General features: G+C 40.3%; 1 protein-coding gene across 13 annotated transcripts in view; it reads right to left on the minus strand.

Annotated features, from left to right (window-relative positions):
• The window catches only part of RUFY3 (RUN and FYVE domain containing 3), a 123,814-nt gene that overhangs the window by 33,321 nt on the left and 71,321 nt on the right, over window positions 1-19,172 (minus strand). For all 13 annotated transcript variants that reach the window (XR_011970523.1, XR_011970522.1, XR_011970524.1 and 10 more), the window contains 5 exons: window positions 17,749-17,866; window positions 8,823-8,924; window positions 6,335-6,458; window positions 2,891-2,952; window positions 875-940 (listed from right to left, as the gene is read on the minus strand). Coding sequence is in view for 10 of the 13 variants with exons in the window: in XM_072624439.1 (XP_072480540.1) it covers window positions 875-940; window positions 2,891-2,952; window positions 6,335-6,458; window positions 8,823-8,924; window positions 17,749-17,866 (472 nt within the window). In the remaining 3 variants the exon portion in view is untranslated. The remainder of the gene's footprint in view (window positions 1-874; window positions 941-2,890; window positions 2,953-6,334; window positions 6,459-8,822; window positions 8,925-17,748; window positions 17,867-19,172) is intronic.

Genomic DNA, 19,172 nt, shown 5'->3' on the forward strand with positions numbered 1-19,172 from the left:
AGACTCATCTTCCTGAGTTCAAATCTGGCTTCACACACTTTAAAATTGTGTGACTCTGGGCAAATCACTCAACCCTGTTTGCCTCAGTTTCCTCATTTATAAAATGAGCTGGAAAGGGAAGAAAGTGGAAAACTATTCCAGTATCTCTGCCAAGAAAACCTCAAATGTGGTCACAGACAGTCAGACATGACTGAACAACAGTTGGACCAGAAGAGTGCAGGAGAGGCACAATATCTATATAATAAAGTTGCAGCACTAGTTTGGAGCTGGATTGTGATGGGATATAAAGGTCAAATGAAGAGATTGTATTTGAACCTTTAGGTACCAGGGAGCCTCTGAGGGTTACTAAGTGACATGTCCGCTCCTAAATGTTTGGACAATCAGTTTGGCTGCTTTGTAGAGGTCAGACTGGAAGGGCTAGGGCTTCAGGAAGGGAGACCAATGAGGTGGGTACTGGAATTATCTAAGCCCCTGGCAATGAGGGCCTGGACTATGGTGGCAGCTATGTGAATGGAGAGAAAAGAGGGGATGAATGTGAGAGACATTTTGGAGGCAGAAAGAGGAAGACTTCAACACTGACTGGGCATGGGGGAGGGACCCAATATTTAAATTGCAAAAAGCTTAAAAACCAAAGGGAACAAAAAAACTCCACCTGGGCTGAACTGGGGTCTATTCCAGGCATTGCTGAAGCACATTTAAGCCAAGAGACCTTTGGGGAGATTACCAGTGACTGTGAGATGCTCTTGGCTGCAGTACCTGTAAATGGGTAATGACCCATCTCTAGCACCTTTCAGAGAATTATCTTCCTTTTCCCTCTATTCTCTTCCCTCCATTAAAATTTAGGCTAAGGTAACATTATTTATTCATTATTTACTTCAAATGTCTGTTGAGTTCTTCTACATAGTTCTTCTGATCCAAAATAGCAGTAATTTGGCCATCTCTGAGAAAGAAAAAAATGAAAATTACCTAATAATAGAATATTATATATAATACTTAATGATACAAGAGTGATGCTTCCCCTCCCTCCTTTTCACAAAACAAAAACTGAGGATGGCACAGAAACAGGTCAGAAAAGGGAACTGGGTGCTGGGATACAGTGCCCTTGTAGGACTAGTAAGCTAGGCAGCCTGGTATCCTGCCTACATGCCTTAGTAAGATCAGCAGCAAGGCCTGGGTTCAAGTTCAGTCTCTGATACATACTGCTTGTGTAACCATAGCTAGTTATAGACAAGTCCTACACTGATGAGAGGGGAGTTTCTACACATGGAATGCCCACCATTCATAAACTCCTTCTAGTTTTAAAAACTTGAACAATGTGAATTGTTGGTCGGTACGAGGGAAATATTCCTTAACTCTTTAACTAAATTGCTTCCTCCTTACAAATATGGACTTCCAACCTGACAGCCACAAGGCATGATTTAATTAGAGTCTATTTTCCACTTGTAACAGGGGCTATTCCATTCTTCCAATCAATCAATCAAAAAACATTTAGTAAATACCTACTATATGCTAGACACTGTGGTAGGCACTGGTGAGAAAAGGTTATGTGATTTTTTCAAGGTCATCCTTTACTGTAATGGCATGATGTTTGTTGTCCTTTGTAATCAGAAAGGACTAAAATGACATCATTATGTTGGAGTCCAGGTTACAGTGCATCCAAATGGCTCTACCACAGGTCAGGCACAAATAATTCCTATAAATATTTGGAGTGGAGATGGCTCTAAATTTGTGCATCTCATGTTTCTGATGATATCTGTGCACTGTTTCTGCCATACATACATGCACCTAAGTCACTACAGTTTAAAAATGGATCAAATCTCTCAATGGATTTGAGTCCTGATTCAAATCTTGGCTTTGTCATGTACAATCAGCTTTAGTTAAGTCCCTTAAATTCTCCAGAATTCAATTTTCTCACCCAGAAAAAGAAAAATCTATGGTGGTATGATTATATAAAACCTCTATGATCAACTGGATGCCAAAAAAGATCTTTTTCTAAGACCTGAGTATTCCAACATGTACAAAAGTACACACGTCCAGATTTTAATTTAGAGACGATGAAGCATCACAGGACTTTCCAAAAATATAGGATGACCATCACAGAATTTCAGAACAGGAAAGAAACCTTGGAATTGGTCATCCATCCTCCTCATTTTAGGAAGGAAAACCAGAAAAGTGAGATGACTTACAGAATATCACACCTAGGCCATAATCAGAACCTAGCTCCCCAGAATCTGGAATTAAGAGAGCCTTTTTTGAGGATGGAAATGCCTTCTAGTTCTAACAGAGAAGGCCACAATAAAGTAGCTACCCCAATCAGGATGAAAAACATTTGTGTAACTGTTCCACATCTATTAATTTATGAGTTGGTCTATTGTTGGTCTATTTATATGCAGCAGAATGTTTTCTGAACAAAAATTTAAGATGGCTCAATAGTTACTAAAATCTAATCACAGGCTTTTATTAGTTTATAATTAGACTTTAATAATAAAAGGGAAATGCACTGTCTTCTGAGATTGAGAAGTAGCTACAACCCACTGAGTGAACAAATCTTTTTAAGTCAGTGGTTCTCTAAGTCCAGAGCTCCCAGACCTTTTTAAGGACTCCTAAAGGTCAAAACTATTTTCTCGACAATCCTAAAACATTTACATTTGTACTATGGTAAACATCAATACACTATGCCCCACAAAAGCTCTGGGGGGAGGGGGAGGGAGTGAGGTCCTTAATAATTTCTAAGAGGGTAAAAGGTTCCCTGAGATCACAATGTTTATGCAGAGTTCTTCAGCAAGAACTCTGGCACGGTTGCCCTTTCCACGCACACTACTGTGAAGCTGACCAATCACCTCCTCATCACTGACTCCCAACAGCCAAAAAAACTCCTTATATTACTCACCCTTCGCTGCCTTTAGTGCTGTTCCCATCCTTGAGATACATGGAAAAATCTATGACTCCAACCTACAAGAGTGACACAAGACTTAATATAAACGAGAGCTTCGCCATCTCCTGTCCGAACAGTTCCTCAGTTTTATTGGGTTATTTGCTTATTCAATCAGCATTTGAATACTTACTCTAAAAAATTAGGCTAGGAATTAGACTAGGTACAAGGGATATAAAGATAAAAAGGACGCTGCACTTGCCCTCAGAAAGCATATATTCTATTGGCAGAAAACATGAAACACTCGACCTAGGCGGGGATGGGGAATCTGGCACCTCTGCTGAGTCTCATGGGAACACAGGGATTCTGAGAGGTAGCCGCAAGCAGGGCTACACATTCCTGACAAAAGGATGGTCTGAGCAAAGACAAAACAACAGAAGATGGAATGCCCTGCTTGGGCATGATGAGGCATGACATTTACAATGAGCTCAGAAAGGCAGGCAAGGAGAACCAGACTGTGAAGGGATTTAAGAGCCAGTTGCAATAGTCTGAGTTGTATCCTTGGCCAACGTAGAGTGGCATGGTGGATCCCTGCATTTCACAAGTACTACTTTGGTAGCTTTGTGGAGGACAGATGGTTGAGGGGAAAGCCTAGAGTCAAGGAGACCAATTAGGAGGCTTTCACAGTGGTCCAGGTAACAGGGGATAAGGACGTGAACTATGGTTGTGATCTTTTGAGGAGAGAAAAGGTAAAATTTACATAATCTGGCAACTGACTGAATAATGGAGGATTACAGGGGATGAGAAGAAAGTTAAGAATCAAGCCAACATCATATGTGACTCTGCAGTTTGCAAAGTGCTTTACAAATGTTATCTCATGTTTGAAAAGGATTTCACAAATATCATCTCATCTTATCCTTACAACAACCCTGATGCAAAAGTTATTATTATCCCCATGTTCTATATAAGGAAACTGAGGCAGGCAGCAATAAAGTGAGTTTCCTACAGTCAGAAATCTTGTGTTTGAGGTGGGATTTTAACACAGGTTTTCCTGACTCCAGGTGTAGGCTCTATCTATTGCACCACTTGGCCGGAGGCGGGTGATTTGTGATGAAAAAGATATGTTACCTAGTATTGAAATTAAGTCTTCTTAATTTATCAACTCATGCTCCTCTCCTAATTATACATACTTGCATCTATCAAAAAATACTATAATACTTGAAGAAGAAGGAAAAGAAGTTGGACTGAGGAGGGCTGGAATTTTGTTTGATAAAGAAACAGCTTCTCTAAGGAAACTTGGCAGATGAATAAAAGAGAGGACAAGGGCAAGTCAAGTCAAGAGGATTGGGCTTTGTTCAGAGTTCCTCTCCTGTGTTCTTTAAGATTTCTGCAAAAGAAGCTGGTCTAGCCATACCAGATCTCAAACTGTATTATAAAGCAGTAATCATCAAAACAAACTGGTATTGGCTAAGAAACACAATGGCAGATCAGTGGAATAGATTAGGTACAAATTACATTATAGTAAATAACCATAGTAATCTAGTATATGATAAATTCAAAGATCCAAGCTTTTGGAACAAAATCTCATTATATGACAAAAACTTCTGGGAAAACTAGTGTGGCATATAGACTAGCATATCACACACCATATACCAAGATAAGGTCAAAATGGGTGCATGATTTACACATAAAGGGTGATACCATAAGCAAATTAAGACAGTATGAAATTCTCATACACAAAGTAGAAAAGAAAAAGAGAATTTTGTATGAAACCATCAATCAGTATTATGTACAGCTTGTTTTTTATGAATATATAGTAAATTCATCATGTTGTTGTCAAAGATTAAAAAAAAAGAGCATGGACTAGTTTATCTGTCAGATTTATAAAAAAAGGAAGAATTTGAGACTAAAGAAGATATACAAAGTATTACAAAATATAAAATAGATAATTTGATTACACAAATTTAAAAGTTTTTGCACAAACAAAACCAATACAACCAAAATTATAAGGAAAGGAGAAAACTGGGGGGAAAATTTCCAATAAGTATCACTGATAAAGGCCTCATTTCTCAAATACATAAAGAATCAAGTCAAATTTATAAAAATACAAGTCATTCCCCAATTGATAAGTTGTCAAAGGACACGAACAGGCAATGTTCAGACAAAGAAATCAAAGTTATCTATAGTCATGTGAAAAAGTGCTCTAAACCACTATTGATCAGAGAAATGCAAATTAAAACAACCTCTGAGGTACCACCTCATACTTATCAGAATGGCTAATGTGAGAAAAAAAGAAAATGTTGCATGTTGAAGGGGATGGGGGAACTAGGGCACTAATACACTGTTGATGGAGTTGTGAGCTGATCCAACCATTCTGGACAACAACTGGAACTATGCCCAAAGGGCTGTAAACTGCGTATACCCTTTGATCCATACCACTGCTAGGTCTGTATCCCAAAGACATCCAAAAAAGGAAAAAGGATGTATCTGTACAAAAATATTTATAGTAGCTTTTTGTGGTGGCTGAGAATTCGAAATCAAAGGGATGCCCATCAACTGCAGAATGGCTAAACAAGGTGTGCTATATGACTGTAATAGAATATTATTGTGCTATAAGAAATGACAAGCAGGACGATTTCAGAAAAACCGGGAAAGACTTAACACGAACTGAAGCATAGTGAAGAGAACAGAACCAGGAGAACATGGTACACAGAAACAGCAATGTTCATTGGAGAACTGTGAATGACTTAGCTATTCTCAGCAATACAGTGATCCAAGACAATCCCAAAGGACACAATCCACCTCCGCAGAAAGAACTGATATTGATTCAATACAGACTAAACCATGCTCTTTTTCACTTTCTTTCATTTTTTCTTTAATTCAAGTCTTTTTATACAAAATGACTAATATGGAAATGTTTTACGTAATTGCACATGGACAACCTAGATCTGACTGCTTACCATCTCAGGGATGGGGGAGGGAAAGATAGAATTTGGAACTCAAAACTTTAAACAAAAATGTTAAAAAATTTGAAGAAAGAAAGATTCTTGTTTTATTTCATCCTGTTTCTTTTTAATTCAGGTGGAAGAGACATCCTGTCTTCACTTCCAACTGCCACCTTTTTCCCAGTCCTGAATTCTCCTTTCCCCAGGGTGAAACCTGACAATGATTCATCTCCAGCATTTCATTCAGTAGAAGGGAAGGTTTATAGCAAAGCAGTATAATCAGGAGAGGGAAGACTATGCATCAAATACTGGCTTTTGGAATACATTAAAAAAAATCTGTCTGGAGTCTATGCCAGGTCCTTATCTCTTCTATTCAAAACAGAATTAATCAAAAGACTCCTGACTGTGACTCAATTCTAATACTTTTCTTGAATTTGGCTGCTGCAACCATGCTGACCTAGATCCTACCAGCACCATGTAACCCAGAACGATGTGTAGGATGCCTGCAGCTGCATACCTGGGAGTCCAGATCTTCTCCTTTCATGCAGAAATTAGCATCAATGACATTCAGACCCACTAACAAACCAGCGATGATTGCCCCTTCCTCTTCCATCATCAGGGCATTGGGCTCATAGAATTCACTGCAAGACAAACCCATAAGAAGGCTCACACATACAAACTTCTCAAAAATTCTATAACCTTAATTAAACCAGAGGTAGAAAAAAGTACATTGTTGTGTCTGAACACTTAATTTCACCTAACTGTTTTAATTTGTGCAGCGATAATATGAACTAGATTAGATCTGATTTTCCCTTTTGTTCCTTTTGCTTGGTGATTTCCCTTTAATAAGATGAGAAATTTCTGAAAGGCAAAGGGAGGAGGAACAAAGGATAAAGCTGTGCTGTAAGCTGGATAATCAAGCGGCTCCCTCTGCCAGTGAAGGGATGAGTTATTTTCGCCCTGTATACTGAAGGAAATCTGAAACATCCTGGCTCCATGATCTTTCTGTTCTCCCAACAACTCTCCTCAAAACCTGAGTGTGATCCACACATTCAGAAGTGGAGGACACCAGAGTCAGCATTCTTGCCTTCAAAAGCTATGAAATTTGGCTCCATCCTAGGTAACTAATATCACTGTCAGGCCACTGTACAGAGACTTCATTTATTTTTTTTATGAAATAAAGTTATAGAGAACAGAGAAATGTGGCCAAATGAAGAATCCTGAGAAAAGGTAACAGCTTAGAACTTATACATGGTCAACAATGCCCCAAAGTCAAGAGACTAATCCCTGGTCTGCCACTGATGGGTGATCTGCTCCAGGGCCCACATCCAGCTTCTGAATTCCTATCCAACTTATGATGTGGATCACATACTACCACTATCAACAGTTTTGTGACTTTAGTCTTTACTCCCCAGTTATACAATAAGTTTTATTTATTTATTTTTTACAAAAACTAGGAAAGGTCATTGTTCTTTTGATCCCTCAGTGATTAGCACTTAGTAGGCCTTTGTATAAATATTTGCTGACTCAACTGGAGGCGAATGAGACCCAGTGAAGGGAGGAGTAGAAAGGGCATAGAAGAAGTCCATCTCTGGAGATCTCTGGATGCATTCTCCCCTGGATTCAATTCAAAAGAAAGCACTACACAGTGGAATACTTACATTCCTCCACTAAGAGGAAGACAGGTGGTGATAAATGGGCTTGGGTTCTCCAAGACTGCCTCAACATTCTCTAGCAAAGATGGCGCCTGGTAGTGGTGGCAGCAAGGAAGCTGCCCATCTAAGCCCAGGCAGGACCCACCCAGCTCCGTGCCTCACCTGTACTAGGCCACTCTGTTCAATGGCTTCAATAAGTCTCTGCTCAGCTCCCAATACTCCCCCTAATGCTCTCTCAGTTGCCTGGTTTTCTCAGATTCCTGAAAGTCTTATTATTATGAGTCACTGCCAAACACCATCTATACAATGAATGGCTCAAAAGCCTTCCTTGTTCTAAGGTAAGAAATTTAGGGTGAACAAGTTTTAAAGTCATTTTTATCAACAGCTTTGTTTTTAAACAACCTTTTCTTAAAAATACATCCTTCCCCTATTCCTTAGCATAGGGAAGGCCTAGATGAGAAAAGAAGGAAGGAAGGAAGGAAGGAAGGAAGGAAGGAAGGAAGGAAGGAAGGAAGGAAGGAAGGAAGGAAGGAAGGAAGGAGGGAAGATGGGAGGGAGGAAGGGAGGGAGGAAGGGAGGAAGAAGGAAGGGAGGGAGGGAGAAAGGAAGGAAGGAAGGAAGGAAGGAAGGAAGGAAGGAAGGAAGGAAGGAAGGAAGGAAGGAAGGAAGGAAGGAAGGAAGGAAGGATGGAAGGATGGAAGGAAGGAAGGATGGAAGGAAGGAAGGATGGAAGGAAGGAAGGAGGGAGGAAGGAAGGGAGGGAGGAAGGGAGGAAGGAAGGAAGGAAGGAAGGAAGGAAGGAAGGAAGGAAGGAAGGAAGGAAGGAGGGAGGGAGGGAGGGAGGGAGGGAGGGAGGGAGGGAGGAAGGAAGGAAGGAAGGAAGGAAGGAAGGAAGGAAGGGTGGGAGGAAGGAAGGAAGGAGGGAGGAAGGAAGGGAGGGAGGAAGGGAGGAAGAAGGAAGGGAGGGAGGGAGAAAGGAAGGAAGGAAAAAGAACAAAGGAAGGGAAAGAGAAAGAAAAAGAAAGAGGAAAAGAGAATGAACAAATAAAGAAATAAAGAATAAAAAGATAGAAAAAGAGCACTAGTAAAATCAACCAACACAGGAAACACATGGGACAATCCATTCAATATTACACACCCAGAGTCCCCCAAGTCTGCCAAGAAGGGAAGAAGGGGTATTTTCTCAGCTCTTCACCAGGGCGGAGCTAAGTCATGATCATTACATAGCACTTATCTAGAGGTCTGCACCAAAGGAGGCCAGGCATGTTGTGAGTGAAAAAGACAAATCTCTTTCTTTTCGATAGGAAGTTCCCCTCCAAGGAGCAAAGCTCTCCAAGATGTGACTCTCACCTGAGGAGCTCCTTCTTATTGATCAGGGCTTTCATATATTCTGACAGCTTCTTCTGCATTAATGCCAAGCGGAGCCAGGCTCTCCCTCTGCCCATAGGTGTCCTAAAGGACAGGCAAAAGCAAGGTGAGTGCTATTTTAGCATTCAGTCACCTGGGAGCCGAACTGCAGTGATTCCAGCCAGAAACCTCTGCAGGGCGGCATTCTATCTGTGGCACACTTCTCTCTGTAGTTTCCACCAATATCCTAGAGAATTTTCCTTCTGGATCTGCACAAAGAAACCTCCTTGAATGCTGGCTGCAAATGTCTAACCAGAAGTTACTAGGGGAGAACTAAGAAATTCAGCATGGAATGTGTAGGTAATCAACAACATCCCCTAGGCCATCATCCCCGAATATCCAGAAAAATCAAATAAAATCTAACTTTATGACTAGGTTTGCCATTCCTTCTTACCAAGTCTTGGAAAAAAAATTTTTTTTTAAATTTATTTAAGTTTTCAACATTCGTTTCCACAAAATTTTGAGTTCCAAATTGTCTCCCCATTTCTCCCCTCTCCCAACCCCAAAACGCCGAGCATTCTAATTACCCCTATCACCAATCTGCCCTCCCTTCTAACATCCCCCCCTTCCCTTTATCCCCATCTTCTCTTCTGTCCTGTAGGGCAAGATAAATTTCTATACCCCATTACCTGTATTTCTTATTTCCTAGCTATATGCAAGAACAATACTCAACAGCTGTTTCTAAAACTTTGAGTTCCAACTTTTCTTCCTCCCTCCCTCCCCACCCATCCCCACTGGGAAGGCAATCAATTCAATATAGGCCATATCTGTGTAGTTTTGCAAATGACTTCCATAACAGTCGTGTTGTGCAAGACTAACTATATTTCCCTCCTTCCTATCCTGCCCCCCATTTCTTCTATTCTCTCTTTTGACCCTGTCCCTCCCCAAGAGAGTTGTCTTCTAATTGCTCCCTCCTCCCATTGCCCTCCCTTCCATCATCTCCCCCACCCTGCTTATCCCCTTCTCTCCCACTTTCCTGTATTGTAAGATAGGTTTTCATACCAATATGAGTTTGTATTTTATCCCCTCCTTTAGTTGAATGTGATGAGAGTAAGCTTCATGTTTTTTCTCTCACCTCCCCCCTTTCCCCCCTCCACTGAAAAGTCTTTAACTTGCCTCTTTTATGAGAGATAACTTGCCCCATTCCATTTCTCCCTTTCTCCTCCCAATATATTTCTCTCTCACCCCTTAATTTCATTTTTTTAAAGATACGATCCCATCCTATTCAACTCACCCTGTGGTCTCTGTCTCCGTGTGTGTGTGTGTGTGTGTGTGTGTGTGTGTGTGTGTGTGTGTGTGTGTAATCCCACCAACTACCCAGATACTGAAAAAAGTTTCAAGAGTTATAAATATTGTAGGAATGTAAACAGTTCAACTTTAGTAAGTCTCTTATGAGTTCTCTTTGCTGTTTACCTTTTCATGCTTCTCTTCATTCTTGTGTTTGAAAGTCAAATTTTCTTTTCAGCTCTGGTCTTTTCATCAAAAATGCTTGAAAGTCCTCTATTTCACTGAAAGACCATTTTTTCCCCTGAAGTATTATACTCAGTTTTGCTGGGTAGGTGATTCTTGGTTTTAGTTCTAATTCCTTTGACTTCTGGAATATTATATTCCATGCCCTTCGATCCCTTAATGTAGAAGCTACTAGATCTTGTGTTATCCTGATTGTATTTCCACAATACTTGAATTGTTTCTTTCTAGCTGCTTGCAATATTTTCTCCTTGACCTGGGAATTCTGAAATTTGGCCACAATGTTCCTAGGAGTTTCTCTTTTTGGATCTCTTTCAGGAGGTGATTGATGGATTCTTTCAATATTTATTTTGCCCTCTGGTTCTAGAATCTCAGGGCAGTTTTCCTTGATAATTTCATGAAAGATGATGTCTAGGCTCTTTTTTTGATCATGGCTTTCAGGTAGTCCCATAATTTTTAAATTGTCTCTCCTGGATCTATTTTCCAGGTCAGTTGTTTTTCCAATGAGATATTTCACATTATCTTCCATTTTTTCATTCTTTTGATTTTGTTTTGTGATTTCTTGTTTTCTCATAAAATCATTAGCCTCCATCTGTTGCATTCTAATTTTTAGAGAACTATTTTCTTCAGTGAACTTTTGAACCTCCTTTTCCATTTGGCTAATTCTGCTTTTTAAAGCATTCTTCTCCTCATTGGCTTTTTGAACCTCTTTTGCCAATTGAATTAGCCTATTTTTAAAGGTGTTGTTTTCTTCAGCATTTTTTTGGATCTCCTTTAGCAAGCTGTTGACTTGCTTTTCATGCTTTTCTTGCATCTCTCTCATTTCTCTTCCCAGTTTTTCCTCCACATCTCTTACTTCATTTTCAAAATCCTTTTTGAGCTCTTCCATGGCCTGAGACCATTGAATATTTATTTTGGATGTTTGGGATACAGAAGCCTTGATTTTTATGTCTTTCCCTAATGGTAAGCATTGTTCTTCCTCATCAGAAAGGATGGGAGAAGATATCTGTTCACCAAGAAAGTAACCTTCTATAGTCATATTTTTTTCCCCTTTTTTGGGCATTTTCCCAACCAGTTACTTGACTTTTGGGTCCTTTGTCAACAGCAGGGTATACTCTGGGAATCTGTAAAATCTCAGTTCCTCCAAGGTGGCACAATCAAGTGTGTACACTGGTCTGGGAGAAGAAAGAGATTTTTGTGCCCACAATCTTAGCAGTTTCCTCTCCACAGTCACCTGGCCTCCAGTTCTGCCAAGCCAGCACTGGGGGGTTGAGATTCAGATAAGCTACATGGGCAGGGCCGCCATTCAGTGTGAGATAAAGGTCAGCTGCTGCAGGGCCTCTACACAGGGCTGAAGTAAGAATGGGCTGCTCAGTGCCCCCAGGGGTTTTAAGATCCAACAATGGATGTGGGCCACTGTAGGGAGTGCTGTGGGAACTGCTGCCACTTGCCCAATGTGACCTCTGCGTCCACTGCCTAAGGCCGAAACCATGGGAAGGCCCTTCTCCCTTCCCAGCCAGCTGAAAAAACCCTGTCACTGACTTTGGCACCTGTGGCTTGAGGGATCTGTGAACCGCTGCTACTGTGACTGGAGATTCCGCCCCCGAGGGCTATTCTCGAGCAGTGCAAGCTGCGTGGCCAAGGCTGGGCTCCACTCCGCATCCAGTGCAACAGACGTTTCCTGCTGGCCTTTCAGGTGACCCTGGGCTGGAAATCTCCTCCACTCTGTTGTTCTCCACTTCTGCTGCTTCAGAATTTGTTGAAAGTCCCTCTCTACAGGTATTTTATGGGCTGTGTGGGGAGAGCCAGCATATGTGTGTCCTTCTACTCCACCATCTTGGCTCCGCCCAGAAAATGTTTTTTAAATTGTCCTTTTCGTTATTGTGACATGGACAAACATCAAGAAATTGCAATATTCCTCTACACAAAGAATAGAAAAAAGGGTGCCCACACTAAAGTTATTTTTAAATATTTCAAATTTAACATATTAGTTCCAACACCTCCCCTGCTCATCTGTGTCACCTTCTAAAGGTCTTTCTGCTATTTTCTGATTGTTTTAAAAGAAGATTCATCAACACTTTTTTGTTCATTTTTAATTTTAGAGTCACTATCACTGTTTCAAACACAAAAATAACATCTGCCTTGTTACAAATAAGTGTAGTCACACACTCACTCACACACACACACACACACACACACACACACACACACATTGACCATGTCTATGTAAAATTTATGTCTCATTCTGCATTTGAGAATCCAATATCTCTCATCCCTAGGCTTCTAGGATTCACAACTGGTCACTGAACCATTTTGTATTCTTAAGTCTTTCACAGCTGCTTTCCTTTACAAGACTGTCTTCTTCTGGTTCTGCTCAATTCACTATCAGCTCATAAAAATCTTCCCAGGTTTCTCTGACTCCATCTCTTCCACAATTGTTTACAATGCAATAATGTCGTTACATTTATAAACCACAATTTGTTCAGATGTTCTTCAAATGATGGGCACTTCCTCAGTCTGGAGTTCTTGGACACAATAAAAGTTTTGCAATAGGTATTTTTGGAGAGGTGGGTCCTTTTCGTTTTACTTCCTTGAGATAAAACCCTATGTACATACTATGTGATGACTTTCTGGGAACAACTCCAAATTGCTTACAAGGATGGCTGAACCACTTCACAGTTCCTTCAACAGGGCACTAATGTACCTGTCCTGCTAAGCCCCACTAACAATTGCCAGCTTCTGTTTTTGATCACTTTTTGCTGATCCGACAACGGTAGAGTCAAATTTCAGAACTGTCTTAATTTGCAGTGCCCTTATTACTAGAGATTTGGAGCATTTACTGCCGATGGCTGTGCAATAGCTTGTTTTTCTTTTTCCTTTGGAGAACTGCCTCTTCATACTCTATGACTACTTATCTTTTGGGAATGGATTCTGTTTTGATATAACTCCATATATAGCTTGGATATCAAATCTTAATCTGAGAAATTTGCTACAAAGATGTTTTCATCTAATTTTTGCTGCATTTTATTTCTGAGAAAACTTTCCAGTTTTCACAGAATTGTCCATTTAATCTCCTATGAACATCTCTATGCCTTAATCAGTCAAAATCTCTTTCCCTCTCCATTATTATGAAAGGCATGTTCTTCCCTTCTAATTTGTTTATGACATTTCATATCTAGATCATGTGTCCACTTGGAATTTATTCTGTTTTATAATTTGAGATTGAAGTTGAAACCAAACTCTTGACAGACTGTTTTTTAGCTATTTCTCCTGGGTCTTGTATCTCTAATCTGCTCTCATGATCAATTTTTAAAAATTTTTTTTAAACCAGTACCAAAAAGTTTTGAAATATCAGTAACCAAAAAGTTATACCTGCTTTGTAATCAGAGTTTGAGATCTTGTACTGTACTGAGTTAAAATATTTTTAGTATTTATTGATATAATTACATTACTTAAATTTATTTGGTCATTAATCTGGTCTGTTATGTTTATAGTTTACCTGATAGTGAACCAATCCTGCATTCCTGGGGTTACAATGGTTAAGGACTCCCTTTTATAATCCTGACTCACACTGGCAGGTGAACTCTACAGAGAATAAATAGCTACTTCTTCCCAAGTACTTTTAGGCAACTGAAGAGTTGGGGAATGATTTTCTAATACTAATATTTTGGGGTAGATTTGTCTAGGTCCGAAGAGGCACACTATGGTTGTCTTCAACTGCCATAACTCTGGTGTCTACTTCTCTCTATAATTCTATTGATTATTCTTTTAAATATTTAGCTATTATGTTTGGTGGCATGTGTACATCCACATGTATATTAAATACTGCTATTATTTCATTACATATAGTATCTTTAAACATAAGTTAATTTCCCTCTTTATCTATTAACCCTGTCCAATTCTGCACTGGCATTGTGAGAACATGACTGCTAATTTCTCTGAGGCATAATAAATTTGACTCCAGCCCTGTAATCGATTTCTCTGAATCTTTAGGTTTCAAGGGCATTTCTTACTAACACCACATTAGTATCGACACTGCTCCCCTCCTGTTTTATGGGAGACCACTCCAAAGAAACACATTAGAATCTAATCAATACTTTGTGGTTGTTCAATGGCTCAATCATGTCTGACTCTACGTGACCCCATGAACTCTGTCCATGGGGTTTTCTTGGCAAAGACGTTGGAATGGTTTTGCCATTTCCTCCTCCAGCGTGTCCCCATTTTACACAGGAGGAACTAAGGCAAAGAGCTCAAAAGCCCGGCCCAGGGTCACATAGCTAGAAAGTGTCTGAGGCTGGCCCTGAAGACAGATCTCTATCCACTGTACCCCACCTGACTGCCCCTGATCAATACTAGTGATCCATCATCCAAGCAGCCTGTTTCTACTTCTGCCTCTTCTTTCCAATCTGACTCTCATATACAATAATTACCTTTTTAATACCAATGTGATGGTCATCCCTCAGAAGCTGAAGGTTGTTTTGTATGTGAGTATCCCCTCCCTGGTTTTATTATCCACCTTATTCTGTTTCTTTCTTGGTTTGTTTTGCTACTGAGTCTAATATATTGTTTACTCCAAACCTTTGGCCTCAGGGGCACATGTGGCCCTCTAGGTGCTCTGGTGCAGCCTTCTGACCAAATCTAAACTGCACAGAACAAATTCCCTTCACAAAAGGATCTGTTCTATCAAATATGGACTGAATCAAAAGGCCTCAGCTGAGGACCTGAGGCCACGTGTGGCCTCAAGGACGCAGGTTCCTCTCTCCTGCACCAAACTCTTCATGTGTCAACGTGTATATTATTACCCTCCTTTATCTGATTGTATGAGTGATGTCATTAGTTTGTTGATTCAAATAAGAGCAATACCATTAGATGCCCACTCTCTGCTTGCCCCTTCATGCTTGCATATTCTTGTTCTAAACATGCTACATTGGTATGGCATTCTAACTTTTCCCCACTCTTCATGCCTCCCCTACTTTCTTTATGTCTTCCCTTCACTTACAACGAACCAGAATAAAAAACACCCAGGCCCTGTGTCTATCTTATTATACTCTCTGGGTGAAGAGATCAGTATTCTGAAGGGACACTCATCCCTTCTCCTAATGGAATTCGGTATTTCATCAGAGTTAGCCCCTTCCATTTTTTCAATTCTATTGGCCTTTGTAGGCTTACTTCAACTCCCATGTTTCCATTCAAAGTTGTTGCCTGGTCCTCTTCTCATCAAAAATGCTTGCAAGTTTGGTATTTCACAAAAGTTCCACCACACGATCCCCCTCTGAGATTTTATTTACTTCTGCAGGGTAAGCTACAATTGGTTTGTAAACCCTTACTTTTGTTTGGCATTTTGAAATATCACTTTCCAAGATTTTCCTCCTTTGTCATAATTGTTAGTAAGTCTTATGTGATCCTGACTGTAGTCCCCTTTGTGTGAGAACTCCCTCTTTTTTTTTTTTCTGGCTGTTTCAGTATTTTTTCTTTGACTAGAAAGCTCTAAATTTTGAGTGTTTTCAGTGTAAAGATTCTTTCAGGAGGCAGATTCTATTTTCACATTATTCTCTGTTATTAAACAAAGTTCTCTTTTAATTTAATGATTCTCTAATGTATATGGACAGTTTTCTTTTATGATTTCTTGAAACAGTCGTGAATTTTGGAATTCGGAGTTTTGGTTCAGTCATGGTTTTCCTAGGATCTGATAATTCTTAAAATTATTTCTCTTCCACCTGTTTTCCAGTTCAGTTGTTTTTCTATACTTATATACTTTTCTATACTTAACATATATTTTTTTCAACCTTCTGATTTTGTTTTAATATTCTTGTTGTCTCATGGTATCTCTGCGTTCTAAATGCTCCATTGTATTTTTCAGGGAACCCATCACTTGGGTCGAATTTCTCCTTTTAATGTGTTTCCTCCTCAACTCATTTCATTTGTAATTTTCTTCTGATCTCTAATTTCCTTTCTCAGGACTACTCTTGTAGTCTTTGAATCCAACCCACTTTTTACTCTGAAGGTTTCCTAGTTCTATATGATTCCTCTCTTCTCCGGGGCTTACCTCTTGAGTTTCTTTTAACTTAGAGGATTTCTTCATTGTTTTTCTTCTTTTTATTTACATTTTCAGTCTCAGGTGATTGGGGTTTTGCACTTGGCCCAATCCTGTCTAGAAATCTTGGATGTGTTGGCTAAGGCCTATTTAATCCCATTCCCTCTGTATTCAGGGTGCTGCTGCTGCTCTGGATAGGATGGCTGGTATTAGGCCCCACTCCCTGCCTTGATCCCTGGCTTCTGAATCAATCTCTTGGTTGTCTGGTGCAGGTTTTAGTCTCAACTGGACTTTACTTTCTTGCACGAGCCATACTGGGAGTAAGTTATATTTCCTCATCAGGTGATAGCAAAATGGTAGCCATCATGTTGGTCTGGGGCCCCCTGCCCAATTCCCATCCCTACCTTGCTCCTCCACCTTTTACCCTTCCCCCACCTGCACACACATACAGACTCTTACACCCAATAGATGAGTTGGCCCTGTCTTCTCCTTGGCTCTCAGTGTTTCAAGGAGTGCGCAGCTCAGCTCAACCTTGCCATTCCATGAACCATTGGGGCTGGTTCTGATCCATGCCTATGTTTTGACAGACCAGGGCATATTAGGTCTCTGACTGGTGGTGGTCATATGGGCAGGGGCTGGCTGACTGGCTGGCTAAAAGTCCCTTTATAAGAGATTCCACTGGCATCCTTGACTCAGTTTTTCTCTCCACCTCCTGGGGCTTCCTCACTGACCTGAATTAGGTGCAGCGGTTCTCTCTGAATCCATTGGTCTTTTTTGGGCACAGCTTTGGAGTGGATGCCTGAGCTTCCTTCTGTGTTCTTTCAGATTTCTTTATTCCATAATAAAGAATCATTCTGGATTCTTCTTCAGACATTTGCTGGGGAGAGCTATGCTTCCCTACCATGTTCTCCATTCCTATCTTACCTGGAAGTCCATCCAAGAGAAAATTTGAGGTGTTTCCTGGAATGCCCCAGTCCTTTTTTTTTTTTTTAACTACAGTTTTGCATCTTCTCAATTCTCTTTTGTTAATTCTTAGCCACATATTTCTTCTTTTCATCAGCGAGAAAATCACCACTATAATTCCAACTTCCTGAAGCTGACTGTTTCCAACCAACAATCCGCCCCCAAAATAGAAAGGTAAGGAAGGTTTGACATGGAGATAGAATGTTAGTTCTCCCTTGAAGGGAGCAGTCTGTTCTTAGTCTTGCCCATTCCCAGTCTCCCTCACCCCCATATCCCAAGGCCCTGCCATAACAAGCGCTTAGCACGTATGTGGGGGTGATGGTGCTGACACCATCTTGCTTTAGAGCCCAACAGTGAACAACAACAGATGTAATCTGGGAAGCAGCAATCCAAGATTCTACTCACTTAAGGCCCGGAAGATCTTTGACACTTGCAGTTATCTCTCCGGCTTCAGGAACAAGCTTCTCCACCAGTTCCAATGGGCCCCAGAAGGATTTATTTTGCCCAAGAAAGGTTTTCTTGGCTAAGGTAAACAGAGACAAAAAAAATAGTTTTATCTGGTTTTTTTTCTTTTGCCTCAAATACTGTTCTCAGGGAGCTAATTCAAAGAGTGAGTTTACTTTCTAAATGTTATTATATCTCTGACACATGGGGTAAAGGTTAATTCAGACATTCAGTGATTTAAAAAGAATTAATTAACTTAAATACCACTAAGTAATACATCATTGTGAAAGAAAAATGTTATTTCTTAAGTTATTGTTTGATGACATTAGAAGCAGATACTCAAAATATCAACTAAAATACTTAGAAAAATCTGGTTTACTCCTCTATTTGGTAATAGATGAACAAGAGTTTTCTAGGATTTGGATATATTTTAATCTGACACATTCTATTAAGAAGTGGTGGAAAGAACAATGACTCTGGGCGTAAAAGGACCCATGTCTGAATCATGGCTTAGTCTACAGTGTCTTCCAGCCCTGGCTCTGTGTCCTATAAAAACTTTTATTCTCCTGTTGCACAATAAAATTTCGTTGTGAGTTCTACTATATTATAGCAAATGCTAAGGACCAAATGCATTTTGAAGTGTACCCTGCCCCTTTGCTACTGGAGGCACCGGCCTGAGGTACCCAAAGATGGCCAGCCACACTCCCATGGACAATGCAGGTGCTGCTCATCTGTGAGCAGAATCTTGTCTGGAGCCTTGGGATTAACATGATACAGTTACTATTTAACAACAGAGCTGGAAGAGATGTCAGTGATCATTCTGTCTAATCTCCTCATCATATCCATGAGGGAATGTAGCCAGAAAGAGGAACCAGCTTGCCCGGAGCAGCACCGCTCGTGACATCTAGGGCAGGGCTCCATCCGCTGGTGTGGTTTAGTGACAGAGACAGAGTGTCATTTAACTTAGAACTGTACAAAGTTAAAGAGCTTTAACTCTGTTTGGTGCAGCTGAGGGATGTCTTCAGGGCTGTAGGAGGGAGTCCCTACAATGGCCAAGAATTTTCTAACGATCTGTAACTAAGACAATTGAACAAGGGAGAATCGTTCCTTTGAGCGTTACATTTATCAGCATTCAAGAGGAATTAAACCTATCAATAATAATGGCTAGGCCTGGAATCTAGAAGACCTGAGTTCAAATCCAGCCTCAGGCCCTAACTAGCTGCATGACCCTGGGCAAGTCACTTAACCCTGTTTGCCTCAGCTTCCTCATCTGTAAAATGAGCTGGAAAAAGAAATGGCAAAAAAAAAGCCAAGAAAACTCTACACAGGGTTACAAAGTGTCAAACACAACTGAGATGACTGAACAACACAAAGAATTTCTACAC

This window comes from Notamacropus eugenii, chromosome 7, assembly GCF_028372415.1.
Source record: "Notamacropus eugenii isolate mMacEug1 chromosome 7, mMacEug1.pri_v2, whole genome shotgun sequence".
NCBI lineage: Eukaryota > Metazoa > Chordata > Mammalia > Diprotodontia > Macropodidae > Notamacropus > Notamacropus eugenii.